A 26907-nucleotide genomic window follows, 5' to 3' on the forward strand; every position below is an offset into this window, starting at 1 on the left:
CGTCGGTGCTGCCCGTATCATCCGGCCCCTGCTCTAGAAGGCCCGCCCGTAAGGCGCGCGGTGGCTGCGCTTTCGCTCCGAGCAGCCCGAATGCGGCGATGATTTCCTCTGGCTGAGGTTGAGTTGGCCGCGCCTGCGGCCCCGGGCAGCAGCAGGCAGCGTCTGCGTGAGCCTGCACAGGTGCCAACACAGTGGCGGGCCCAGGAGAACATGGCAGAGCCCCTCATGCCAGTGTCCCCACGGGCCCTGGAGCCGGCACCTTGCTGCCAGGAGCAATCCCACCTGTCCCGGGTGCGTATTCCCTGCTCCTTGCTTCTGCTGGCACCGGCTTTCACAAGGCCGCAGAGTGAACCCGAGCAGCAACCCAATGGGTTGAAAAGAGCTGGCTTGTTTTGCCAGGTTAGTCTTAAGCTGGATCACATCTGCATCACCTCACAAATGTTAGTCCTGGTATATGGGAGGCTGGTGCAGATGTGAGCAAGAGCAGCTGGGGAAGAGAGTGAGGCTGCTTGTTTCAGCAGCAGTGCTGGCTTAAAGGGCTTTGGGAACTATAATATTCTACTACTCTCTTTCCCAGCATATTTACTGGGATGTCAGCTTCTCAAGAGGGCAGTAGCAGCTGCTTTAATGGCCCTGAAACTCCACAGTAGTCCTTAGAAATCTTTCATATGTTCTTAAATGTTGGGCCTCTGGGGGCCAATGGAATCACCTGCTTGGCCTTCCTTTCCACAGGCATCCCAGATCTCCGTGCCTGCAGTTGGTTTTTCCAAGATGTTCTAACTCACCACAGCTATCTGCTGAAATACGTTTAACTGTATCTGACAACATGGTTCGTGAACAAGTTGTTCTGATGCAGGGCTAGGTGTTGAACAACACAGGGAACTGTAGAACTCTGTCAGGGCAATGCTTCATTTCATTTCATTCTTGTGTCTGTGGCTAATTCTAGGGTGAAAGGTTAAAGCTAGCTCTGCTTCTTTCGATTTGCTTAGCTGTCCTCTGTGTATTAGACTCAAAGCAATATTAAATACTATTGTTAACAGCAAATTTTTTGTGCAAAGGCAATGGAGGAGTATGTGCTTTCATGAATGTGCTAAAACATGCTGGGGAACATTAACAATGGCCTTAGGTGTGTTGGCAACCAGGTCACTCAACAGGAAAGAATGAGAAAGGATATGATGATATTTAATTTATATAATGAATTATAAAATTAAGTTTCACATTATAATAATTTATTTATTAAGAACATTATAATTAGGGGCCTGTCTTCTCTCTTACTTGCAGGCCTGGAAGCTGGCTTTGAGTTTGCCATTCCAAGTGCCTGGAGGGAGCAGCTGTTAGAGGGAGGAGATAAAGGGCCACAAATCTGAGAGAAAGTAGTCTAGAGGAGTTTAAGTGAAGGAGAAATGGAAAACAAAGAGGTACAGGGGAACTTCCTTTCCTGAATGTGCTGAAATGTGCTGGAGAACAGCAGTGATTGGGCTGGATGTATGTGTTCATGGAGAATGAGAGAGGATACTAATCGGGCACCAGCGCACAGAGACAGCAATGAACACAGACTCAGAGTCTGGGGGAGGGCAAAGGCACAGAAGGGAGAAAGTGAGGGATTGCAGAATCCTCCATGATGTTTGCCATTTTTTAAGTGTGACCGAGAAGGGATATGGGACTGCTGCATGCTTAAGGCAGGGAAGCAGGGTGCAAAAAGCAAGTGAATGCCAGGTGGAGAGATGACTCTCTGCTATCTACCCACAAAGTCCTCTCTAGGACACTGGTGGAGGAGGAAAAGCCTGATGACAGCAGGAATGGTTGCTTTGAGTGGTTGGGGCCGTGCTGTGCAGTCCTATGTGCTGTGTCGCCACAAATGCGTGCAGTGATGATCACACATGCTTAGATGGAGCTGGTGGGTGAATTAAGGATATAGTTTGACAATACAACTAAGCAGATAAAATTACTAATTGCTGAAAGGAGAGGTCCTGCACTTTGCTGTGGTAGGACTCGTATTCATGTAATGAATGTTCAGCCAGTGAGCTAGTTGAAGGAGCTAGACCAGCAGAAAATTGTCTTCTCGTGTTTAGTTGGATTTATTTTCTGTGAGCTTAGCTACGTGAACCAGCTCTCCTCAGGATCAGAGGAATGCCAGGAATGTGTATCTAGGGACAAAATGGGGAGAGTAGATCAGCTGTTTTGGCAGCAGCCAGCTCTTTGATCAGCTTGGCTGTATTGTCAAACTGCCATCCTGACTACAGCTGCTGTCAGCAGTTTTCCTCGTGATGGTGGTGATTCCTTTCCTGCAGGTGATGGCAGGGGTATGGAGAGAAGTAGTAACAATCAACCTGAAGCCCTGGCCCCAAACAGGGAAGCACAGACCAAAACCTTTTTCCCCAGGTGGCCATTTTGACACCAGAATGCTTGAACTGCTCTTGATTAGGTCCTGTACTGGCATTTCCCAGCAGAATCCAGGCAGGCCCCAAATACCTTCCCAGGCCCTTTTGGGATAGTTCTAGCCTAGACGTGGAGAAGGACTAACAAACACTTTCCTGAAGCTGTGCAAGAGCAGACACTCTGTTGGGGCCTGCCTTGGGTTCAGTTTGAGTTTCACTTTGGCTCTGCTGAGCATAAGCTTTTCTAGAGCATGCTGGTTCTAGAGTAAGGCTGTTGGGGTGATTGGCAAGGCTTCATTTTGTCAAGTCAATTACTGTGTGAAACAGGAAGGGAGACATAAATTCTAGCCTATTAGTTAAAGCCTATCAGTCAGTCCAGTGAGCATCTAAACACAAAGGGTGAGTGTGAAGCTTATCCAAACTTAAAAAAACTCATGGAAGAAAAATTCCACATCCACCTGTTATCCAGATATGTGAAGACAAGGTTAAGAGTCCAAATCCTCTCATTACCAAGAATGGAGATTACAAGGGGCTGTGGTTTTTTTAGCCCAAAAGCAGGAGGGAACTGGCAGTGAAAGCAGGAGGGAACTGGCAGTGAAGGGCTGGGGTTAAAATCATGTAGGCATTTCTTCAGTGTTAAAATACTACACCAAAACGAAGTGGATTGACAGAACTGATCCCTTTGAAACAGCTGACAGATCCAAATTGTCTCTAACATTTATTTTTAACAATTTTGATTTGGTTTAGCACATGCAAACCAGCATAGGAATTTTTATCTTACAGCTGTTTTGATCCAGTCTCAGGTGGCTTTCTACTGACTTAACTGTTTTTCAGGACCACAGCCCCATTCAATTGCAGGCAGCCTATTTGCAGAGTATGTAAGGAAAGAAGAGTTTCAACAGAAGAGTTTAAGTATTATCAACTGGGAGACTGGGACACCTAATAATGAAACATTCATCAGACCAGCAACTGACTTTCTGATTCAGTGAACTGCTAATTAGTGATATAAAGTGCCACAAGAATGGAAGAGAGGCAGAGGCCTCTCTAACATAATTGCAGTAACCACCCTCAGTGTGAAAAATTCTTATTAATATCCTTTAATCTTAATCAGGGCAAAGCTTGAAGATTGACAGTATTGCACAGACGTACCCCGGATTATGTCACCAGCTACTCTCTATCGGGAGAGTGGGACAGGGGCTCTGTATTTTGTCCTATTCTATGCTGGTTTCAGAATGCCACGTTGTCAAAACTGGGTATTTCTCCACCCCCAAAACTTCAGTTTTGAGAAACTCTCATTTTTACATGAAGAAGTATTGTTAAAATGTTCCAGGCTGGCTGTGATGCTTAGATGATTTTCTGGTTTTAAAATGTTTGCCCTCACTTGGGTGTTCTAGGCTATGGTAGAGACTGAGACTTTGATTCTGAGTTGTTATATTATTCCTTGATTGGCATGATTAATTACAGATATTTGCAAATCCTGTAGGTATGTAGCTAAAAAGATCATCTAGACCATCCTCACTTCCAGAACTAAATGTACTTAGACCTCTCTGGTGCATGTTTCTCTGACCACCTAAAAATTTCAGCAAGGGGATTGCCAATTTCCATATGAAGCTCCTTCCAGTCTTTCTCTGTGAAAGTTTTCTCATACTTAACATAAAGATGCTCAGTATGAGCCCCATTCTTCCCCCTTTGATGTCAAGTTCCTAAAGGTATTAGCCAAGAGCAGAGTTGACTGATACTTTAAGAAATCACCCTCAGGCTATTTGCTGTGAGAAACATTGTAGAGATGTGTAGGAACTCTTGGCTGCCTGTTCTGGAGATGAGGCTTCATATCACACCTCTGCAAGCTTTTTCTTACATAACCATTATCATATTATTTGGTTTTTCACCCTGTTAACAGATATACATATATCTCCTCATAATAGAATGAAACAGGTTTGATTTTTTTTTTTTAAAGTATCTCCTTGTAGTGCCATCAGAAATAAGAAGCACAAATAGTCATGTGGAGACTATTGTCAAAAATATGAGACCTAGTGTGGTGAGCCAGGAATCCAGGTCCAGTGTGGCCTCTGCTTATCTCTGCCTTGAGAAATGCTTCTGTCTTTCAGAGTGAGCAATACAGTACTGAAAAGACAACGGGGCTGCACCCAAGAATTTTGCACAGTGAGAACTGTCTGATCTGCCAAGCTGGAATCTCCAGGTTAAATCTTTCCTGAATTTTCCACTTTTTGGACTTCAGAGACAGGCACCTCTATGACCTCTGGTATTTTTACTTGCCACATTTCCTCCTCTCCAGCAGCACGATGTTTCATGCAGACCACTCTGCAGTCAGAATTTATGTGTGTAACTTGCCAGGAAACAGATTTTCTCTGTTTTTTTTAATCTGTGTATTTCTGTCCACTTTCAAAAGACTCTCCATACTCTGCAAAGAGGTTCTTGAGCTATTGTGTTCCTGAGACTACATATGTGTTTAATCTCTCCCAAACTGGTTCAGTGGTCATTACTACAATTCTGTTTATTTTTTGACTTAACTAACAAGGAATGATAAATAACTTCAAAACAAATACATTTAAAAATATATGATGTTCCTGTCCTCCTAATTTCCTATCAGCACATAATTTTATTTCAAGTGTTATCACAGAACATGCTTTTTCTGTTTCACACAGAGAAGCAGATTGACCATTTTTATGTAGGCTTATGTTCTTGTATTTTAAAGCGTAACTATGCAAGTTAATCAACCATTTTTAAATATTCTAAATATATTAAGTCCCATGACAACTTCTTGTATTTTTCTCTTCTCAGTCACATGAAGAATCAAAATCAACTTAATAAGGCAATTTTTAGCCCAACATTTGCTAGGGAGAGCTCCCTCCTTCTGAAAAACAAACATACTTTAGACTAGGGCAAAAGTACAGGTCTTTCAACTACAATCTTTCCTCTGCTCAGTCTAGAATTCCTGTCTAAGTGCAGATTTAAAATTATATTCATTTTCCTTCTTAACCACCTGCTTCTGCAGAAGAAAAGTCAAAGGAAATCTCATGATCATATGGGGGAACAGGATCTCTTCACATTACCTGGGGCAAGCAGGGCCAGGGCACTCCAGATAACAAGGAAAATATTCAAATGGGTATTCCAGGACGCTCTGGAGATCATGATAAAGAGAAACCCAATTGCAAAAACTCAGTTCAGGTCCAGCAGGTCTTATTAACTCTGGTTCAGTGCCAATACTGCAAGACTGCCAGCTGGCCCCTGCACTATTTGAGTGTCTTTGCAGCATACTTTCCCAGTGCTTCAGGTTCTGAAAGGGCCCTGTATGTACCAACAGAGCCAGTGCAGGTCTGGCACTACGTTCTGTCTAATGCACTCTTCTAGTACTTGAAGTGTAGATCAGTGATAGCAGGCCCTTGGAGCCCTGGTGTATGTGGATTGACTTCTTCCAGAGCTTACTTGGATGTCTCTGCACTGCTCTTACCAGAACTCCAACTTCCAGAAATGCAGTGAGGGGCCATCTGACCGCATGGGGAAACCCGAGTTCTGCTGGATTTCTAGCTCTGGCTGTGTGCTGAAGGGAAATGGCATTTCTAAGGTTGAACCAGTAGTTTATATCAAATTTGCCATACTTTGTTTTAGCAAAATTTTTCTCCCTTGCATACAGAGTAAATCTGGATATTTTGAGACCAGGTCTGCCCTTAGTATGACATCACAAGCTGAAAAAGGACTCTTAATGGAAGCTAATTATATTTTTGTCAACTTAAAGATACTTAGTCCTCCCTGTAAGACTGAGTACTGTTTGGGGTGTCAGTGTGCATACATTCTGTACTGCCATTTCCCAGGATAAATGTTGTTTAAAAATATGAAAATAAGACAATTTTTTGATAAAAGTACAATCCTTACAATGCATTATGGACCTTAAAAGGTTTGGCAAGTATGGAGATTGATTCCCTAATCTGGAATTCCTTGGCTAGGGGTGCAGAGTGGTCCTTGCTCTGGTCTCCAGGAGGGAGAGTGCTGTGGGAGGAAAAGCAGATGTGAAACAGAACAGGCTCCTCAGTGCTGCACCTCACTGAGTTTGGTGAAACCTAGCAAGCAAAACCTTAACTCCATGGCTGAACTGTTCAGGGGAAGTAGAAATAGAACCTGATTACTTTTTCCAAGCTTCTATATCCTAGTGGCTGCTGCTACTGTTAAATATGATAAACTCCTATTTGTTCACTTTAGCTTGCCATCAGTACTCTCTGTTTGCTGGGGCAAGCCCAGGACGTTTCCCTCCCCACCTGTCAAACCTGGAGTGTGCTTTGGCACCCTGCCACTGCAGAGTCTCAACGACTTGAACAGACTGCTTCAGAAACAAGACATCCCAGTACTTACGCCGCCTCTACTTCATGAGCTTTTCTTCCCATCTGTATGCCTTCTGAAGAAGAAAGTGTTTGCTGGTCAGAGAGGTTTTCCACTTGCGCCTTCTTCAGCTTTCCATTACCGCTCAGAGGTTATATGGGGTGCAGTGCTATACACTGTACTGTACTATATGCAGAGGTGTTCAGACTTAATTTATTCCCTTCTCCTGGATAAAGATTATTGCAGCTGTGTGTTTTGGAAAACTATCAATGAAGGGAGTTCAGCTCATACAACACACTTTCAATAGGGTACTGTACTCTATATTTCCAGGTTCTGTTTTAATTACACTTGCATATTACCTTGGAGGAAGCTGAAATCTGGAAAATGTTTTCTCATATACCATGTCTTAAACCTTCCTGACCTTCTGTTTTATACCAAGTACATTTATGTTTGTGATGAAAACCATATAATATGGGGCAAGGCTTGGCTATCCAGGATAATCTATCAGAGGCGTGCTGTCAGTCCCTCCTAGCAAAGACTGAGCAATTTTCACTGAGAAATGTCCCCATCATCCCTTGCCCCACCAGCTTCCAGCAGTCAGTCCCTCTTCCCTTCACGTGGCTCCCAACAAGAGCCAGAGGAGTTGGCCATGTGTTGTGAATGGGGCAGAATAGTTGGCCCTTTCCTGGGGCAGTGAGAGGCTCCTGCTGCTCTGAAGAATCCTTGAGGGTCTGAGCAACAGAGTGGCTCATGCAGTGTCAATATATTGCCCATATCCTGAAAAAACAAGCAAAAGCCTCATTTAGAGGGACTGTGTACAGCAGTGCGTGCCCAGAGCTTCACAAAGGCTGGTGAGCAGGAGCAGCACAGGAGTCCTTGGGGTGCCGCACACCACTCCTGCCCGGCCAGGGACGTGAGCGCTGCTAGTGAGCTTCTGTATTGTCTGTGCTGGAGACCACTGGAAAAAACCAACCCAGTGTCCATAATTAAAACCTCTTCAAGACAGCTGGCACTGTGCAGGGAGAGCAGGGCACCAGGGAGAATTTCTTTATGCCGCATACCATCCAGCCAGGAATAAGCGGTTAGAAGCAGGTTACAGAGGTGCCCCATGAACTCTCAACAAGAGGTGCAAACCTTCAGCGATCGGAAGGTGTGTGCTTCTCAGGGCTGACAGCAGAACAAATTCTGTATGAGTCGGGCATCTGCTCCAGAGAATCTTTCAAGTAATCTTTAAATCCATGCCAAAGAGAACACATCTTGATCTTCACATCCTTAGGATGTCTGGAGAATGTCCTGGGAGAAAGGGTTTTAGTTAATATGTGCGAGCACCAGAGTCTGTCAGTCCTCTGCCCAGCTCTTGAAGCTCAGCACTTCAACATTCAAGAAGTGCAGATTGCTGTCAGCATCTTTCTTCTCTTCTGGGAGAGTTCACTCCTCCTGGAGGCAGAGGTACATGGTGAGCCCTCCAGCCTGGGACACAGGTCTCTGCTGCTGAGTCTGATAGAGCTTGTGAGGTTGTGCCTTTACTTGTCTCAATGCCTCACCCTATAAAGCAAAGTAACCTTTACTTCATAATGAGTAAAGGGAATTATATAAATCTTGTCAAGCAGGAACCTTTTAGTGGGACTAAGCTGCTTTTTAACTTGGCTGTAAACAAGGATTTTCAACTATGGGGCAAGAACTTATTAAATGGAAAGTTTTTCATTAGAAAGCGCTGATTATGGAAAAACAGTGTTGGTCATAATAGAAGGCTGAGTTTGAACTCCTGATGTGATGGTGTAGGTGAGAGGGAAAGCTGAACCCTGAACTATAATGAAGATCAAAATCCAGTAAAAGTACAGAGTTACTAGTGTATCTGTGGTACTGATGAGACTGTTACTGCAACATTAAAGGAGTTCTGGTGTTCACACTACAGAAAGTATTTGGAGTGGGAGTCTAAAGAAAAACACACAAGAAGAAAAAAAATGTGGTAAGGAAGGTGCACAGCGAAAGCATAACCAAGTTGATCTACCTCTTCCATAGAAAATAAAAGAAAAAAATTCATCACAGTCCGCCTAGGTAGAACAATGCCTGTGGGAGTAAGTTTTTTCATGTAGCAGACAAAGAAGCCAATTCATTGATTCAAAGTGGAAACTGGACAGTAGGTAGAAATAGCTGCTTATTAAAAAATGAAGTGCTAATATTCACAAAATTAGCTTAGAGCTGAATGTGGTGAGCTTTTTAAAACTTTTGGTCTTTAAATCAATCCTGGATCTCTCTTTCCAAATACTTCCAAATACCCAACTATTACGTAGAGTCATTTAATTCCAAGGAACTTTAAAAATAGGCTTCCTTTAAAAAAATGTGGGTGGGTAAAGAGACACCACATCAGACAGCCATGCTTAGAGAAGAGGAACAGTGGCCAAAGCCCTGTTAAGTCCTACTCAACTGATTAAGCCAGGAGGTCCCACTGTACTAGTTCACTGCAAGTTTTGGGCTGTATACAGAACATAAGAATGGTTTAGCCAAGTCAGACCATGGATCTGTCTAGTCCATCTCCTATAGACAACAGCAGATCCCCGAGAAGAAAATAAGGACAGGACCAATTTGCAGCTAGATTTTCCTGGCACAGGCACTTCCAGCTACCAGTGGCTCAGAAAGTCCCATGGACTTAGGTTCAGCAGCTTTTCATGGATTTTTCTTCCATGGACTTATTCAGGTTTTTTAAGCATATGTAGACATTTAGCATCCAAAACAGGGTATGCTTAGGAGTTCTGCAGCTGGGCTACATTGTAGGAATCAGTATCTTTCTGCTTGTTTCAAACCTGTCCTGAATTGGTTTCATTTGGTACATTGTGGTTCTTGTTTGGGAGGAAACTTGCTCCCAGTTCACATTCTTAGCCCTCATCACTTTTCCTTTTTGCTCCAGTCACCTCTCACTGCAGGGCTCCAGTCAATCTAATTACTCCTCTTGCAGAATCTGTTTCATACTTCTAGTCATTCTTATTGCCCTTCTCCAGCTCTGCTGTATCACAGAGTGTTCAAGAGTCATGTAAACCCCCGGAGTGCCTGCATATTGTTTTCTCATTTGCTCTCCATTTCTCTCCCAGTCATTCCTAAAGTTGCGTTCACTGCCTTGGTTGCTATAAAAACTGAGCTGACATTTCAAGGACTCGGAGGTAAAATTTTTTACCTTGGGTAAGCAGGGCTCATCAGGCTAAATCTTAAATGTTCTTCCTGCCCTTATCACCTATGAATTAAACTACCATTCTTCAATCACACTATAAGATGCAGTCAGTATCAACAGTCCCATAATTTGCTCATAATTGCCAGGTCAGCACAGTGACCCTTTATAGAACTGAATTAAATTCCTTTTCTCCTGAGTCTCCCAAACCTCTGGAATTTCCCCAGAATTCCAAGATTTATTAAAAATCAGTAGGCTTATTGGTGCAGGTTAAATGTTTTAAAACTGACAACACCAGCACATGCTCCTCATCACTTTCTTATCTTACTGGCATGGGGGATATTTCATTACTGTTGCAAGAAGTGAATTATTTCTTATGGCTTTTTCTCTTACCAAAAACATTATAATGTTTTGGGAGGCAGATAGCTCCACTGTGTTTACATTTTAAGATAAATAGTAAGTTATTTTGCTTAGAACTCCAAAGAATCAATCTGTTTCTAAAGTTTCTATGCCCCAGAAAGATTCCAGCTTACATTTTCTGAAACTCATTGAACAAATATTCACACAACGTTATTCTATAGGAAAAAAAATTAAGTAATCAATAAACTTGTCCCATTTCTGTAATATTTCTGCATACATCTGAGATTCATCTTCCATCACTGGCCCATACCACGTGGGTTTAAATTCCAGTATAGACGCTATGGGGTGAAGATATGTGGACTGCAGGCACTAGATGTTCAAACATGTCAGCCTTGACTGAGCCTGGGCACCAGGCTATAGCTCAGGGATTTGTAAAAATACTGTGACATGTATCATCACTGGTGTCAGTGACACCTTCTTGCAAACACCTTCATGTGCTAGAGTAGCTGCTTGGATGCATGCCCAGAGCCTGAATATCAGCTATGCTGCTGCCAATCGCTCAAGTCCTCTCTTTCGCTTCTCTCTCCCGCCTCACACTCTGTATTTCTTGCCTGTAGGACTCATACAGCAGCTGTTCTCACAATGTACCTAAAATATCAGGCTGTCTGTAATACAGCTGTTTATCTAAGGGCCCAGCAGTAAAAAGAATCAGTTGAATGTGGAAGCATTTAGTACAAGGCCTTCCTCTGTGTGAGTCATACCAGAAATCTAGGTCAGATCGTTTATTCCCCAAAGGGCGCACTCCCTACAAGGTGTACCAGGGTCGATGTCTATCTCAGCCCTCCTTTGCAAGCTCTTCAGCTTCATATTGCAGGGTGCAGGCAGGAATGTGACTTTCCCAAGTAGTGGTCCGAATGCAGCTGCACAGTGGGAGACAGGAAGAGTTCCCACCTCCTGGTGCCTCCAGTCAGGTACAAGTGCAGCAGGGAGAAGGAGCAGAGCCCAAGCCCTCTGCACTCTGGGCAAGTAAAAAGAAAAACCAAAACAAGAGACTGTTATGTTTAATGGGACCCTCTCCACTGTTTGTTTGGGTTTTTTTCTTAGACAGTAAGACCCTCTCATGCCTGCAGCTGAATCCCAAAGGGACAGAGGGACCCAATCTGCAGGTGCCTGTCCCCAGAGAGGAGACTCATTCAGGGCACTGTGTCTGGTGTTGCCCATCAGCTCCCTGCTCAGCACACAGATGCTTCAGTTTGCTCTCCCAGGGCCTGGCTCTTCCCTCTGACTGTCTGGGAAGCTGCTTACTTAGTGCTCTGAATCAGCCTGCTGCAGCCAAGGGCTGTTGCAAAAAGCACCAAAGATAACTGTCCAGGGCTGCATGATCAGTCTTTTTAACCTCAGGCTGCACATGCCTTGGAGAAGACAGACTGTTTGCCTGTGGCCCAGCAGTAAAGTTCATGATCCATCTGAAAATCTCGTAACCAAAAGTGCCTCATCAGCCAGGCACAGGGTTCTCAGTTCTGTTGCTTTGGACCTCCCACAACAGCACACATGGCCACAGTCACTATTGTGCTAAAGCTACTGCTGTTCCTGGCTGTTCATTGCCACTGTCAGAAGTTATTTGCCTTTGCTGGGCTTCAGCAGCCTGCTCTTGCTCTAAACCCTCAGCAGCTTCTGGGCCAGAGGTCTGAGTAAAGCCCTGAAACCCACTACCATGAGAAGGACAGGCAAGTGTAAAGGAGAAGAGTTGCTCACACCAACCTCTTAAGAGAAGGGTTTTTTTCCTGGTAGGAAAGTAGACATGTATATTCTCACCAGCAGCACTGCCAGCCAACCCATCTCATGTTCTGTTTGGGTGTTCATTCACTCTACAGTCCATCTTGTTATTCAATCTTTCACCCAGTCCCAAGCCCCTCCTGTCCTGTGCTGCTGTGGGATTGCCTATCTGCCTCCCCCCGAAAGCAGCTTCTCCCTGAAGCCTTTCTCCCAAGCCACATTCCCTTGAGTATTTCTTCAGAGCACCTCTTCCTGCGACATGTGCTGCTCCATGCACTGCCATTAGCCTTTTACCCTCTCTAGCTGGGTTCCTGTAATCTGGTCACTAACCATACGAGTTAATGACTTCTTTGACATCTAAATGTTATGAGTCCTATTGCATCTTTGCAGAAAAGAGAGCTCCCATGAAGATATACAGCCCCTTCTCTAAGCCCATGGAGGACCCAAGTTGTGTTTCTCTTTCAACATTTCTGGAGGAAGATTAATGTTTCGAAGCCATTTGCATGAGCAAAATGAAACGTGTCTGATTTTATCAATAAAAGGCTTATTTCTCACTTTTTGCCATGATAAATGGCACCTTGTGAAAAACAGACCGACAGTAACTGGACATGCAGGATTGCCCTCATTTAATGGCATTTCTCTGGCAGTACAGTGGGCAGAGTCTGCTCAGCATGGATTCCTGGATGGCAAAGCCTGGCACAAGATATTATAATAAAGAGACTCTCAGAGAAAAAACAGTGAAAAGAACATTTTCTGTCCCCTAGCAGAGGGTCAGCCAATTAATCACTATTATTATTAACAAAGTCATTTTTTCTTGACAGCTGTGCCCTTCAAAATGACATCAGGGAAAACTGAACCCATTTGCATTACTTCAGCTAGCCAAATCATTGCAGAAAGTTGAAACTAGTTCTGAAAGAAAAAAAAACACACCAAAACAGTAAAATAGGGACATCAGTGAATTTGGGCTGACAGAATAAATGGACTATTCTGAGCAGTCAGCAAAGTATATTTACTGCACCATGTTTACTATTTTTCAAAAAATGTTAAGATTTCCTTGTTTATTAAATTTGTTGAGAAGCAATGAAATCTCATGCAATTTTATTTTTAAATATCATTTTACTACCCAACAGCAACAGTAAATTCATAAAATAACATGCGACTGACCAGAACTATGGAGTAAAAAAAAATTGTTTGCTTTGTACATTCTTATTAGTCTTGGCTAAGATGTTATAAAAGCAGTATCTTTTAACACCTTTTATTATACAAGGGTCAAGGGGTTTTTATGTTTCTTAAAGAAAGCTTCAAATAGCCCACATAGTGGGTTACTGCATCTTTCATATGGCTGCTGTATAAACAAGCACATTTTACACAGGAAATGACATAACCATGTAAAAGTGTACATGGAGTTTAGGCACATATTCAAACACTAATGGGAATGCATTGTTTTAAATGGCATACTTTTATGTTTACCTATTGAGCTTAGTACCCATATTTTAGCCAAATACAACAAAAATTATCCACACATACCTGTCTTATAGTGTACTGTTTATTTGAAATTTGGACCTTCACAAAGACTCTCATGGGACAGATAATGACCCTAAAAAGTAAATACAAATGAGGCATTCTCAGTGAGAGAGTGAAACCTGCCATCATAAAGGTGGAAAGCTGAACTTTTAACCTGTATTGCTTTACAGCTCAGGTTTCTGTACATTTCTACCATCCAGTTGCTAACACCAATTCACCCATGGGAAGAAAGCTGTAACAATAATTTAGGGTGTCTATCTTTGCACTTTATATAATCACCAGGGTAAAGAAAGTAGTGCCAAACTTTTGCAATTTCAAGGTCCTCTGTTCCTTTCCATTTTTTTTTTGCTGTGTGTCAGCCCCAGACTGTGCCCTATCCCTAAACCTCTGTTTTCAGAGAGCAGTGAGGGTTGAGTGAAGTCCACCTGGGTTGTGCTTTTGTGCCTATTGGTGATTATGAATGTTTGTAATGGCCACCATTTACATATCTTAGGAAGTTTCCATACCTGTTTCTGTTCTCACACCAGATAACTGAAATTACAGGTTTCCATGTAAAGCCTTGACAAGATTTGCAATGGTTTGTGAGTGGAAATGGAATGGATTATGTGGAATTCAGGAAAACAAAACAAAACAAACAGTACACTGTGGCAGCATCTTTTTGTTGCTACTGAAATTTTGGGTGAACTAAAAAACTGCTTTGAGAAGAGCAGTGAAAGAGGTCACTCCCTTCAGTACTGTAGATTTAAGTGATCATAACCATTCAGTAAGTATTTTATAATTATTACAGAGACAGAAGGCTGTGCCAGATGATCCCAATGGCTCAAACAATACACCACTAAAGCACCTATAGGCTGGTATATATTTACACCATGGTGAAAGTCAATAGGCCACTCCAGCATAAAATAGCGTTGAACTGGAGTTATCAAACAATCTCCGTAACTGAAATGCAAAAGCATACTTTGGACATCACCAAGAAAATTCAATTTAAGAGTTAAAAGTAAAAAAACTACCTTAATCCTACCATCTGCTAAGGCCACCATTATAAACTCCTCACTTTGAGCTGGACCAAACTTGGGTAGTGCCAGGACCATCTCTTCTGGATGTTACCACATCTGAGCTACCACCTAAGCCAAGTGAATGTCATCTTACCTCCTAACCTCAGCACTTGGGCTGAAATTGCTTCTGTTTAGGCCAAATGCAATATCTGGCAATTTTGATGCAGTAATAATCCATTATAATTCTAGCATTTTAGTATCTGTAGTTTCAAATGTGGTTAAATTGATATTAAAGACCTACTAGTGTTTTGGGGTTTTTTTTCCTTTCAAGGTATAACTACTACCTAGCAGAATTTTGGTTTTTGAACCATTACCAAAGGGTGCTTTAAAAAGCTTCAGTATGTCAGTATTTCTTTTAATTTTTCCTCAGTTCATACTGTTTGCTTAGGGATAATTGCAAAATCTTAGCTTTTTTTTTTTTTCCATTTTGATGCTGATACATATTCAATTTCATTTTACTATTTACCTGAATCTTTATCATGCTTTATTCATGTATTGTAAAATTCATACAAGGTCAGGAAACAAGAACTGTAGAGAGATACCTACTAGGTTCTAAGAACTTTTTATCATGACCAGCATCCCCAGGACCCTCAGGCTGATCAACAGCTCTGCAGTGGGAAGTGTATAGCAATTTTCCTCCTCAGATTTCCAAACTGTCAGGCATTGCATGTAGTATCAATGCTACCTTCCTCCAAAGCTGTTGCAGCATCTCATGAATCCAGCTGGCACTAAAGAAAACTGCTCTTTTCAGGCAGTTATAATCCCAGAAGTTAACTTGTCTATTAAGACAACTTAGATTTGCTTCAAGTGAATTTAAACAGGTGATTTTAAACTGATCACGCTTAGCCATTGAGGAATGTGCCTGTCGTTAATAAATGGCATGTCACAGCTGTATATGTCATACTTGAGAACAGGGATTTCACTGGGAATGTGCAGACAGGCATGTGCATGGGGAGCAGCACTCTCATGCAAGGAAGAAAGGAGATGGCTCTTTCTCATGGTCATCTAGCCAACCTCCCCAGAAAGTAGCTGTGGTCAGTGCTTCCTTAAAAGCTGCAGGACAGTCACCTAGAAAACAGCCAGGAGCAAGAAAAGAACTGCTTAAACAGAATGGGCAAAAAATGTCTGAGATGCCGTCTTGGCTGTGGACTTGGCAGAAGAATGTTTGTAGCAATGGTAAATCATATCTAAATAAGCTTGTAGTACTCCTTGTTGCTTTGGAAGTCATATGAGACTGGCTGGTGATAAGCAGTTAGTCAGGGGACAGTGACTGTTGGTCCTGGCCCGAGACTTCACTGGGACGAGGAGGAGCAGGACCTGGGAAGCACACACGTCCAGAGTCCAGGAGGGAGACCGATGAGCCCTGGGAACAGCTCTGGCCCACAGAATAGATCCCTAAGATGCCAGAATTTCTCATGTACATCTTACAAAGCAGCTTCAAGTGCTCCTCATTCTACATGCCTGTTTACCTGTTAGTGATTCGCCTTCCTGTCAAGTAACAGCATTCTGACCCACCTTCTTTTGTGTCATCACATGGCCTGCCCCAAGCAGTATCAATTCCTGCAGGCAGAGATCGTGGCGCTGAGCTATCACCAAGAGATTGTACATATGAAAGCTCCCTGCAGTGCTTTTTCTGTATCACCATGCTACAGGTTATGGTACCTGACAGGTCTGCCCACACAGGGGAGCTCCATGTGTCTGGCAGCAAGGCCACTTAACCAGGTATTTTAAGCTGATTAAAGGCTCAGCTTCGTAGAGAGAGCAGGAGGAAGGGCAGAGCTCTTTGTCACTGTTTCGCTATAGCTGTTGACAAGGAATTGAGGATGGTTTGTCACTAGTGTGAGCTAGAGTGTCCAGTCTGGGGTACTGACCAGGAGGACTCAGGGGCCATATTCAGCTCCCTGCCACTACCCACACCAGCGATGCTGTGTAGAGGAGAGTTCCAATCCAGGAAATCATGTGACTTGATGGTTTAAACTGTGATGAAACAATATAAAACCTTAGCATTTATAATTTATACTATTCATAAGCTACTTAAACAATTTCTGATGGTTCTTATGGCCTTTCTGATCTGTCTACAGTTGAACATCTGGTAACCAGTTTTGTAGGTGGAAACATATACAGAGTAATCGCACAATAAATTTATAATCCATGTCTAGAATAGATAAAGCAGATATGCAAACACACAGCCCTTGGAGGTTGGAATAAAAGGATACCAGAGCTCTTTTGCAATCATCTGCATAACTCATTTTTGCCCCAGATACATCGAGTGATAGTGTCATTCCCCAGCAGATCAAACCATGCCATATTTTCAGATCTTTCTTCCAGTGTTTCCACAGTTTCTCCCTGTGGCCGCAGAATTAGAGGCAAGCAAAATACATGGACATGTTTTGCATACCACTGGTATTCTGCTGCACTGAAAAATCCCTTTCACTTGTATTTATTGTACAAAACCATTAAAAAACAATTTCTTAATAGCATTGCAATTATGCAGAGTTGGACAGCTAGACACAATGTAGCACTGTGTCAATAATTTATTACATCTTATGCCATAATTGAACACTTTTACTATGAGCATTTGAGAACAACTTGGACCTTATACAGAGTAATATATCTTGCTACATAATAATGGAAGGGTGGATACTTAAGAAAGATATGTAGCTTGGAGGAAAACATACATGGAAGCAAATACCTCCTGCATCATCTATCTCCATGTAAAACTTAAAACTAAATCAACATATTATATTTAATGACTCCTTTTTTATATATGCATAGTTTCAAGAGCTAATCAAAAAGAAATCATATTACAGTGTAACTATTTACACCAAGATGGGAGCACACCAGAACACAACATTCTCTTCTAGACATCAGGACTCTTTTCTTACATTTCTTAATGGACAAAGCACATGGAACTCAGACATAATTTCAGTGTCAAGAACATTGTTCAAAGGATCGAAGAGGTCATATCCACAGCTCACTGATACCATCTTTACCCACCACCTCGAGGCTAAAAGCAGGTGATCTAGAGGTGTGGAGATACAATCTTCTCTGTCATGGACTTCAGATAGAGCTAGTCTCATGTCACTGACAGAAGGCCTTATATCAGGCTGCATGACAGCATCCCAATGCTACTGAAATATGCCCATGGTGGAGAGACATATAGAAGCACTGGGTTTATTGCTACATCCTTGTAAACATACTTACCCTAGAGATAAGAAATCTAGTTAACCTTGTTTGAGGAGAGGTTATGTTCAGTGTGTCATATTACCTTTCATAACATATTCATGTGAACAACTGTTCTGCTACCTACAACCACATGACTCCACCACCATGTCCTCATATTGCTTGTACACCACGTTGTTTGCAGAGTCAATGAAAAGAATGCTAATAGGACTCAGCCTAGTTGGGACACAGCAAGTTGGGGGTGTTGACTCTGGGTCCATTGAGTTCATTAAGGTTTGGATAACTGCATGATTGGTGGGCTCCAGATGGGATCGAAGGGGGAATTCACAGAGCCCTTCGCAGTGATAGGCTTCATACTCTAGAGGGGCTATTATCCAGTCATCCCAGCCCATATCCTTAAAGTTCACGTGGAGGGCTTTTCTGCTACACCTTGCCTTCAGATTCTTAGTGGGCCTCTTCCCTTGCCGTGTTGCTAGAGGAGCTCTTCTCTTCCGCCTCTGATTGAATAAGTACTCATAAACAGTCTTGTCATCTTGGCCAGATCTAGCTTTGATTTCATTGAAGAATAAGTCTCTTTTTTTCGTCCTCCCAAATACCAAGAAGAGAGCCTTTTCATTGACCTGTCTTCCTGTTCTATTAAATCCCACACTCCTGAGATCAACGGCTCTTCCCCTGTCAAAAGTTTCCAGTTCAAAACACAAGTTAACCAAGTTCTTAAAGTTCCTGAAAAGTTTCCAGATGTCAAACACTTCCCATTTTGGTGTATCTGTGATACTGACAGGACGAGAGTCCAGAAGTGTTGCTGCTTGCCTGTTTGTAGAGCAACTAAATAATTTCACTTGGGAAGTTTTTCCAGAAGAATGAGACTTCCACGTATCAGAAGGCTTCTTCCTCAATATTCGAAGCTCTGCTCCCAGCAAACCATCTTTTTCTAATGCACTGATGTCAAAAATATATTTTTGTTTTCTTATAGTTGGCGCTCGCTCATCTAAAAAAAGCACATACATTTTAAAATGTATATCAAGCACAGATCAAGATCAGTTATTCAATTCTTAATGGTTTTCCTGAAGTTTGTTCATAAGTCTGGAAGTTTCCTTAATTAGCCCACCAAACAGAAAGAATAATTTTTGTCTAAGGGATCAAGCTCTGTGCAGGGACCCAGAAGAGCCCAGTGACTCAACAGGGAAATGAGTTTCTGAGTTTGCCTTGTAGAAATCTCATTTCTTTCACTGGCGGGCATTTCCTAGCTTCAAAGTAGCAATTAGCCAATTGAAAAATAGTCCTTTTTCAGGGCTGAGCACTCACAGGGCCTATTCACCACTTATATCCTACTTAAATTACTGAAACAGAGCTTCAGTGCTGCCCAGGCCTCATGCTGGCTCCAAACATGAGCAAATTTACCCTTAGACGATACAATAGTGAATTAGTCCTTTAAAACCAACAACCCCCAGGAACTGCCAGACACAAGGATAATTGCCTTATTAACTTAACTCCACATGATTCACAACTTTTTCAAATTGGGCAGAAAAACATACCTCCCTTTAACCTGAAGTTACTTTGCTTGGTTAAGCTCATAAGCAACACTAACAAGGAATATGGCTGAGCCAAGGTTTTAGCGACATTACATTAACAATGCCTTCCACTGGCTAGCTGAGAACCTGAATGCAGCACTTGTGAGCAGTGTATCATCCCTTCCCAGAAGCCAAGCTATTCATAATTAATTGGCAAACAAATCCAGTCCTGGGTGAGTCTTCCATCGCTATTACTTTATCAGCTGTAGCCTGTGTTGCTTCTCCAAGTACATGACAAATCACTGGAAGCAACATGGGGCTCTCCAACCAGAGCAGTAAGGTGAACATCATTCTTTGGGAGCCTGGTTATTTCTTGTGTGAAAGCAGACACTAGTCCAAATTTCAAACAAAGTTTGGAACCAGAATGTTGAGCAGCAAGTTCTGGAGTCCCAGAAGTTATTACTCTTGTTAGTCTGTGCTTAGCTGTGGGCTTCTATGGACAGAAGTTTGGTGGTACCTGAAAGCATGAGCTCCGAGCTGGCACAGATACCTATGCTATAATGACTCTGGGTCTACAGTGTAGTTCCTCATGATTCTACCTTGAACAATTCAAGCTCACACTTTGATTACTGAAACGTGTTTTTGTCACGGAATAGCCCCATTCTTAGCATATCATGTGTTTTTAGACATACTTTACAATACAGTTCTAATGTCAACAGTTTCCAGGAGCTAGTTACGGAAAGAAAATAAGGCAAAAATTTAAAAGATTTTTAAATGCCTAAGCATGCAAAGATTGATTGACTTTCAACAATATGCATCTAAAATATTTTCTAAATGTTTTGTTTGGCTGCCACACAACCATCAAGTGCTGCCTCTAAATGAATTTTCTAAGATTTTTTTCTAAGGACAAAATCTGCAGCAAAGATGTACGATTTAATTTACATTAAAAAGAGCTATTTGACTTTAACAAAGTATGATTATTTTCTAATACTCTCTACATGTATAAACACTCAGACATCTCTCTGTGTACACACACACACACACACACACACACACGAGCTCCTTTCTTACCTTGTCCTTTGTCTATAAAGCTGGTTATTGTATTGGCAAGTCCAGCCTCCAGTTTTACACTTCCATTAACACCTTTTCTTTCTGCATCTGAGAGAGTCCTGTACAAAGAGAGCATGTATTCATGTGGCGTTATAGGGGGATGTCTGAAAGTTTCCTTAGTTTCCCTCTGGGTTACAGGCTCTTTAGTCTTTTTGGTTTTGAAAGAATCAGTGTCAGTATTGCTTGTGCCAGTTTTTTTCAAAGCCACCTTGCTGCTAAGATTTTGAACCTTTGGAGTCACTGTCCTTACTCCAGAAGGTCTGCTGGGGACTTGTCCTACCTTGCCCTCCGTGGCTGCTGTTCTTGAGAGAACCTTCTTTGATTCATCGTTCTTGACCAGCAGAGCTCCAGCCTGAACAGCACTGCTTTTAGTCCTAGCCTTTGAGGTCCCAGTACTATATCCATGGCTTGCAGTCCTCAGTGTACCTGCCCGTGCTGAAGGATTCCTCTCTTTTCCTTCTGCTTTTAAAAAACCTAGTTTAGATCCTGGATTACTTTGACCTGCTTCAGAATTACTCAGCGCTCCAGGAACGAGATCCAGAGACAGCCAAGTCAAATGCCAAAGCAGTAAAGTGAGAAAATGCAGGATTTTCATCCTCTGGTCTTCCTCTGAATGCCACTAAAGAAAAAATCAGAAAAGGTTCCTCCAGTTTGGCAGAAGAAAACATGAAAGAAATTAAAAACCAAAGTCAGCAAAAAGGGGTTTTGTTTGAGATTAAAACATTTCAAATCTTGTTGTTCAATACTTGTATCCAGTCCCATAGTGGAAATGCTCATGTACCCAGATACGAGCTCCCCTGACTTCAGTCAGCAGCTATAAAGAACTTGTTCTTGAAAAGAGAAAGTTTACCACCTCGTTTTCTTCTGTAAAACTGACTGAAAACTTGAAGGAGTCCTGTTTAAATCCAAGGGGTTTTTTTTCCAAGAAGGAAGAATGGCGTAATGCTGCCTCTGTGTTAAAAGGTTTTTTTAAAGTTTTGAATCCTTTCCAGTGAAAATATTTCACACACAGAGACCTGCAGGTGCTCAGAAATCTTTTACAAACCTGAACTCAGGAATTGGAAACGGAATTCCAACAAACCTATTTAATTACTCTCTGATGTCATGCTGTCTAAACTAATTTAACTGCGATATATTTCTTTAAAAAAATCTTCTTTGCCCTTTTCATTAGCATGAGTCATACTCTGCCTCATGTGAAACAGCTCCACAGGCTCAAAACTCCAGAGGATGCCTTTTCAAGTGGCAATACGACCTCTACCTTAGCCTTCACTGAACTTCACATTTAAACAGGACAAACTGCAAGATCAACAACTGAGACCTGTCATACAGTCCACTGGACACATACATTAAAATATCTAAGTATAATTAATTTAGCTCTTTTCCAGAGAACTGTAACAGTGGCTTCACTTTGTACTCCAGTGACTGAAGGGCTGAGCTAGTAACGCAGGCGCTTAATAAGTTTAAAGTTTAATTTTTCACAAACACAACATGGCCATGCCCACAGTCAGTGTATTTTGGCATATTTACTGCTATGCTTTAAAAAAATGCATATAAGCCCAGTTGGAGAAGAAGCTTCTGCGGGTGGGGATGCCCGCAGGGTGGGCGGCGGCGCAGTGCGGGGCAGCAGTGCACCCTGCAGGCAGGCAGCCTCCTCCGGCCAGAGCCACTCTGGAGACACCCCGAACCCCCAGTCCTTCCTCCAGAGGCTGCTCAACACCAGACTTTGTTTTAAAATTAGATGCACAACTTCCAAGAGCCACCACCCTCATGGCCACAAGGCTGGTAGTTAGAAATCAGCGTTACTTACGTGTCAAGTCTGTCCTGCTGCTTTCAGTGGTACAAAAGAGCATGTGGAGCGAGTGTGTCTTTCATAAGCTGCAAAAAATGAGCTGTTGTTGTTCTAAATGAGCCTTCGGGAAATGAGGCACTGGGCTGGATTGAACAGGGATTAACAGGACCCTTCTCTCATCTTGCACTGACGCTAAACCCAGTCCTCCTCCTTCAGCTGTTTTTATTTCTGAGGCAAGCAGAAAGGGAAGAGATACACCACTTTTCAGCTTGATTTGTGCATGCTGGAGCATTTTCCACCCTGACTGGTATCAGAAACGCCTAACTACTTTCATGAATAACACAAGGAGCTCTGAATGCTTTACCTTGTTTTGATGGAGGATAGAGATCACAGATGTCACAAATAAGGTAGATCCAAAAACTCACCCTCCTTAATGGGCCTTCTTCTGATGTCAGTTGTAGTTTTGATATTCCCCATCAAAATAAAGCAGCTTTTTGCTGAGTAACTTCTGACAAAACCATTCTCCAGCAGTTGCTCCATGCCATCACCATGGCCCCCCCAACCATGCCATCCTATTACCTGTCCCATACTGCTGGGTCAGGTTCTGTGCTATTGGAGCATTGATTAGCTCACCAGTAGGCCACAAAACCAGCTAAATGTTGAGTTCCCACTTTTAATCAAGTAGGAGATCTGAGTTTTTCCTGAGAAGGACTCTGTTGCTGCCTCCTGCAACACTGGGTGGGACTTTGGTTGGCCAGAGTTCAGCAGCAGTGCTGCATCCAAATGACAAACATCTGTGGGTGCCAATGTGATCACAGGGTGTGTGCTTCAGGTGTTAGTGTGTGTCTGTAGCCAAGCATTAAAGAAGAATATAATCAGAAGCGCACGTTGCTGGCTCACAGTCAGTTTTCCGTCCACGAATACCCCCAAGCCCTTCTCCTCAGAGCTGCTCTCAATCCACTCGTCCCCCAGCCTGTGTTCGTACTTGGGATTGCCCTGACCCATGTGCAGGACCTTGACTTGGCCTTGTTGAACTCCATGAGGTTTGCATGTCCCACCTCTCCAGCCTGTCCAGGTCCCTCTGGATGGCACATCCCTTCCCTCCAGCGTGGCTGCTGCAATGATGCATATCTGGTAGGTTGGGAAAGCCAGGCACAACATGAAAAAGGAAACAGCATTTTTGGATGTTGCTTGGAATCAATGGAAAGCCAGTTGTCTTGGGATCTGAGTAGTCTCTAAACAGTGAAGATCTGGAACAAGAGTCTCAGGAAACCTTATGCAAGAAGTTCACCTGAAACACTACAGGCAAGAATGAAGCCGGGACACTGGGAATCAAGTTCAATGATGACAGCCCAGCTGAGGCTGCAGCATTTTGCTAGCAAGGCTGGAGAACTCTTGTTTCTGCTGTAGGACACAGGAGCCTTAGAGTGCTCCAAGCTGCTCCCACCGTGTCCCACACCCCAGGCACAGGAGGACTGGAGGGGTGTGAGAGAACTTGGTTGGAGCCATCCAGCTGTTTGCTGTGACTCTGAGAGCCAGTCCCTTTGGAGACTGAGTCCGATATGGTGCTTACACACAAATAGAAACTCTCAGTTCTTATGGAGCAGCAGTTTAGTTCAGGAAGATATGAAAAGTCAAGACAGGAGCAGTGCTGTATATGGAAGGGTGAAACTTTCTAGCTGCAGTTTCAGAAATTTCTTTTCTATCTTTGTCTCATTTGAAAGGAATTTACAGCTTTAAATTAACTTCTCTCTTCATCTTTTGATCAGTAAACTAGACCTCCTACAGCCACTTCATATAAAGCAGGTTTTCAGAGCTCATTCCCAAAACATGCTACCCCCAGTTCTGAGTATTTTCGGGTTTGCATACATTTGTAATGATGCTTTAGCTATGTTAGAATACATACAGCTGAATCCATCTCAATTATATTTAGGCTTCCACTGTATTGGAGATCATTATCTAGACAGCCTTAACAGTCAAGAGAGAAAAATAAGATATGAACTAGTACTGTAGGAAGTCCCTCATCTGGCAACTGGTTCACCACCTTGTGCCATCCGCATGGTGCCAGTGAAATGGCTTCCACACACTCCCTGGGAGGGCAGCAACAGCTGTGCCTATCTGTGCTGCTCATTACTGGACTGGCTTTGCTGGGAAAGCCCTGAGAGCTCTTGGCTTAGCAAAGCCTTTGGCAGCTCAAGTACATTTGACCTTCTCCCAGGATTTGCTAACTGGTGCTCATCCTATCACTGGGTGAGCAGAGGGAGTGCAGCTAGCTGCGTATTCAGTGCTTCGCAGGACCACACCCGATCCGAACTTGCCCTCCTGCCCAGCTGAAGCCCCCTGCAATGGGCGACCACCCCCACCTGCTGTGCTGGCCCAGCTCAGGGCAGGCAGGCTGGTATGGACCCTGGAAACCCCACTGCTGGGGTGGCCTCTCCCCGTTGAGGGGGGTGCCTGTCCGGGGGAGAAGAGCTCTCTGCCAGGCAGGACTCCATCACTGTCCTGCTGCACCAGCACAGGCAGCAGGAAGAGAAGTGCAGGAAGCTGCAGCAAAGCCTTGAGCAACTGGAGCAGGAATGCCAGACAGCCAGCAGCCACCAGCAGCACCTGCAGTCGCTGGTAGAAGCACTCAGAAGGTGAGTGTCCCCTCCTCCTCCTGCGTTCTGGAGGCAATCTGCTTCCAGTCCTGGGAGTTCAGAGTGTTATGGGCAAAGAACTCGCCTGCCCTCCCCATGTATGCCCCTGTTTGGCCATTCAGCATCCTCCTGTCACTGCTTTTCCTGCTTTCCTCTGAATCCTAATGCTGTCTTGGAGACTCGGAGCGATATTGAAACAAGATGCTTCCCTCTAGACATGCTGGTTCTCTGAATTCTGTTCTTTGGGGGCTCTTTCCTAGCCACGGCTTCCCAGTGAATGAGGGCAAAAGCCTGCCTGCCTTCCTGTGTCCCTCTCCAGTGGCCTTGTGAGGGGAAGGGCAAGTTCTTCCTTACCGTGCTGCCCACAGCGTCAGCCTGGAGTGACTGAAATGGGATCCGTGATGCTTCAGGCCTGTCCGTCCTTCTGACTGAGCCTTGTCTTTGCAGTGACTGTGCAAACGTCGAGAAAACCAGGGCAGAGCTACAGCAACAGCTTGAAGAGACGGAGCAAGAAGCCTCGCGTCTGCGTCAGAGTAACACTGAACTGCAGCTGAGGGAAGATGCAGCCCAGGGGGAGAGGGTGGAGCAGCAGCAGAGGATGGAGAGAGCACGTCGTGACCAGGAGCTCCTGTGAGCATTAAAGCTTCCTCTGGGCAGGGGTGGGCGTGCTGCCGGACAGTGGGAGGCCCCCCTCAAAGAATGGATTTTGTCTGCTCAGCATGTGTAGCACAGACTGGTGAAGGGAGCACGTGGGCAGGTCTGGCTCCCTGCTGACGCACAGCAGAGGTGCCTCCTTGTACTTTCTTTATGGCTCTTGAAAAGAATCATTCCAAAGCTGACCAGAGTAGACCTGATGACAGGCCTAAGGTGAAAGAAGGAGGTTCAGGCTGGCTTTGAAGAGAACAAAAAATGGAACCATGAAGGCAATCCTGCAGCAGAGGAGGTTGCTCAGAAAGGTTGTGCAGATTGCATCCCTGGGAACTTGGAAGGCCCAAGTGGGTCGAGCCTTGAGCAACCCGGATTGATCCCATAGCTGAGCCCAGGTGCTTTGAGCTGAAGATTGGGCTAGAGGCCTCCTGGGGTCCCTGCCAGCCTGAATCATCCTGTCATCTTGTGGTTATTGGGTTGGAAATTCATACAGATCTTTGTGTTTTTTCTGGACATGCTTCCCACTAGTTTTGTCATTATCCTCCATTCTGATCTTGAGACAGACTGGAAACATTCAGCCACTTAATGGTTTTACAAAAATCTTTATTATTTCCAGCTCCCTCTCTCTTAGCCATTTCTTGTCCATCATGACGACGTACACATCGACATGTTCCTCTCAGGGAAGCTATTTAACATCTTTGGTCATCCTCTTTGACCTTCACCTTCCCTATCTCTAGTTCTACTTTCCACAGACAACCAGACAATATATAAGATGTGGGTGAAGCATGTATTTCTGCAGTGATAACATACTACTGTTTTGTTCACTATTCTTTTGACTTGTCACATCATGATTTCAGAGCTGCTCTTTGAAAGAAATCACATTATCAACTAAGCCCTGTGCATTGCTCTGAACCTAGTCACGACCCACCTTCCCTGTCATGGGTTTCTTGATGAACTGATCGTTGAAGCAACCTCTGACTATAAATATAGTCTTGATATCAGCACTGTACCAATCTATACGGATGCAACTGCATTACCTGATATAATGCTGTGGCATACCTGATCTATATGGATCTCCCATTGTTTTAATTTTTTTTTTTGCTCCTGTCACAACTCTGCTTCCCATCAACAGATCCCTCTCCTCCAGCTCTTTGCTCATCTTGCTGACAGCAGTGCTTTGGTAGGTAGCCCAGAGTTATGAATGGGAGAAGTGGCCATCTGCTGCTAAGAGCATCTCCCAGGAAGCAGGAGATGAAGTCCCAGTTGTGCTGTTTCCCAGACCCAGAGGTGTGCCCAGCCAGCCAGCTGAGGATGATGCTTTGAGCAGAGCACCTTCAATTCTCTGCCGAACTGCTCGAGCAGGTCCACAGTGCCGGCAGACACAACAGTCACAAGGGAATGGGGTTCAGTTAGTCAGCTGCAGCAACAGAACTTCAGAC

General features: G+C 43.6%; 1 protein-coding gene and 1 long non-coding RNA gene across 4 annotated transcripts; one reads left to right on the top strand and one right to left on the bottom strand.

The window, feature by feature from the left end:
• The first annotated feature begins 4489 nt into the window (after nt 1-4489).
• LOC113487556 lies at nt 4490-25380 on the top strand. Of its 2 annotated transcripts, none has more exons than XR_003399813.1 (5): nt 4490-4499; nt 5684-5689; nt 21031-21035; nt 24652-24820; nt 25268-25380. It is a non-coding gene; the product is annotated as an uncharacterized LOC113487556 (long non-coding RNA). The 2 variants fall into 2 exon arrangements; XR_003399814.1 differs by lacking the exon at nt 25268-25380 and adding an exon at nt 24943-25177.
• On the bottom strand, nt 17127-25959 carry GDF5 (growth differentiation factor 5). Of its 2 annotated transcripts, XM_026862220.1 has the most exons (3): nt 25175-25959; nt 20357-20454; nt 17127-18762 (listed from the first exon to the last, which is right to left on the bottom strand). In XM_026862220.1, the coding sequence occupies exons 1-3, from the start codon at nt 25456-25458 to the stop codon at nt 17894-17896; spliced, it is 1251 nt and encodes a 416-aa protein (XP_026718021.1). In that variant the 5' UTR covers nt 25459-25959; the 3' UTR covers nt 17127-17893. The 2 variants fall into 2 exon arrangements, with proteins under 2 accessions (XP_026718021.1, XP_026718020.1); XM_026862219.1 differs by lacking the exon at nt 25175-25959 and having other exon boundaries at nt 20357-20993.
• Between the last annotated feature and the right edge of the window lie 948 nt (nt 25960-26907).

The sequence above is a fragment of the Athene cunicularia genome, assembly GCF_003259725.1.
Source record: "Athene cunicularia isolate RWA chromosome 20 unlocalized genomic scaffold, athCun1 chr20_part1, whole genome shotgun sequence".
In the NCBI taxonomy this organism is placed as follows: Eukaryota; Metazoa; Chordata; class Aves; order Strigiformes; family Strigidae; genus Athene; species Athene cunicularia.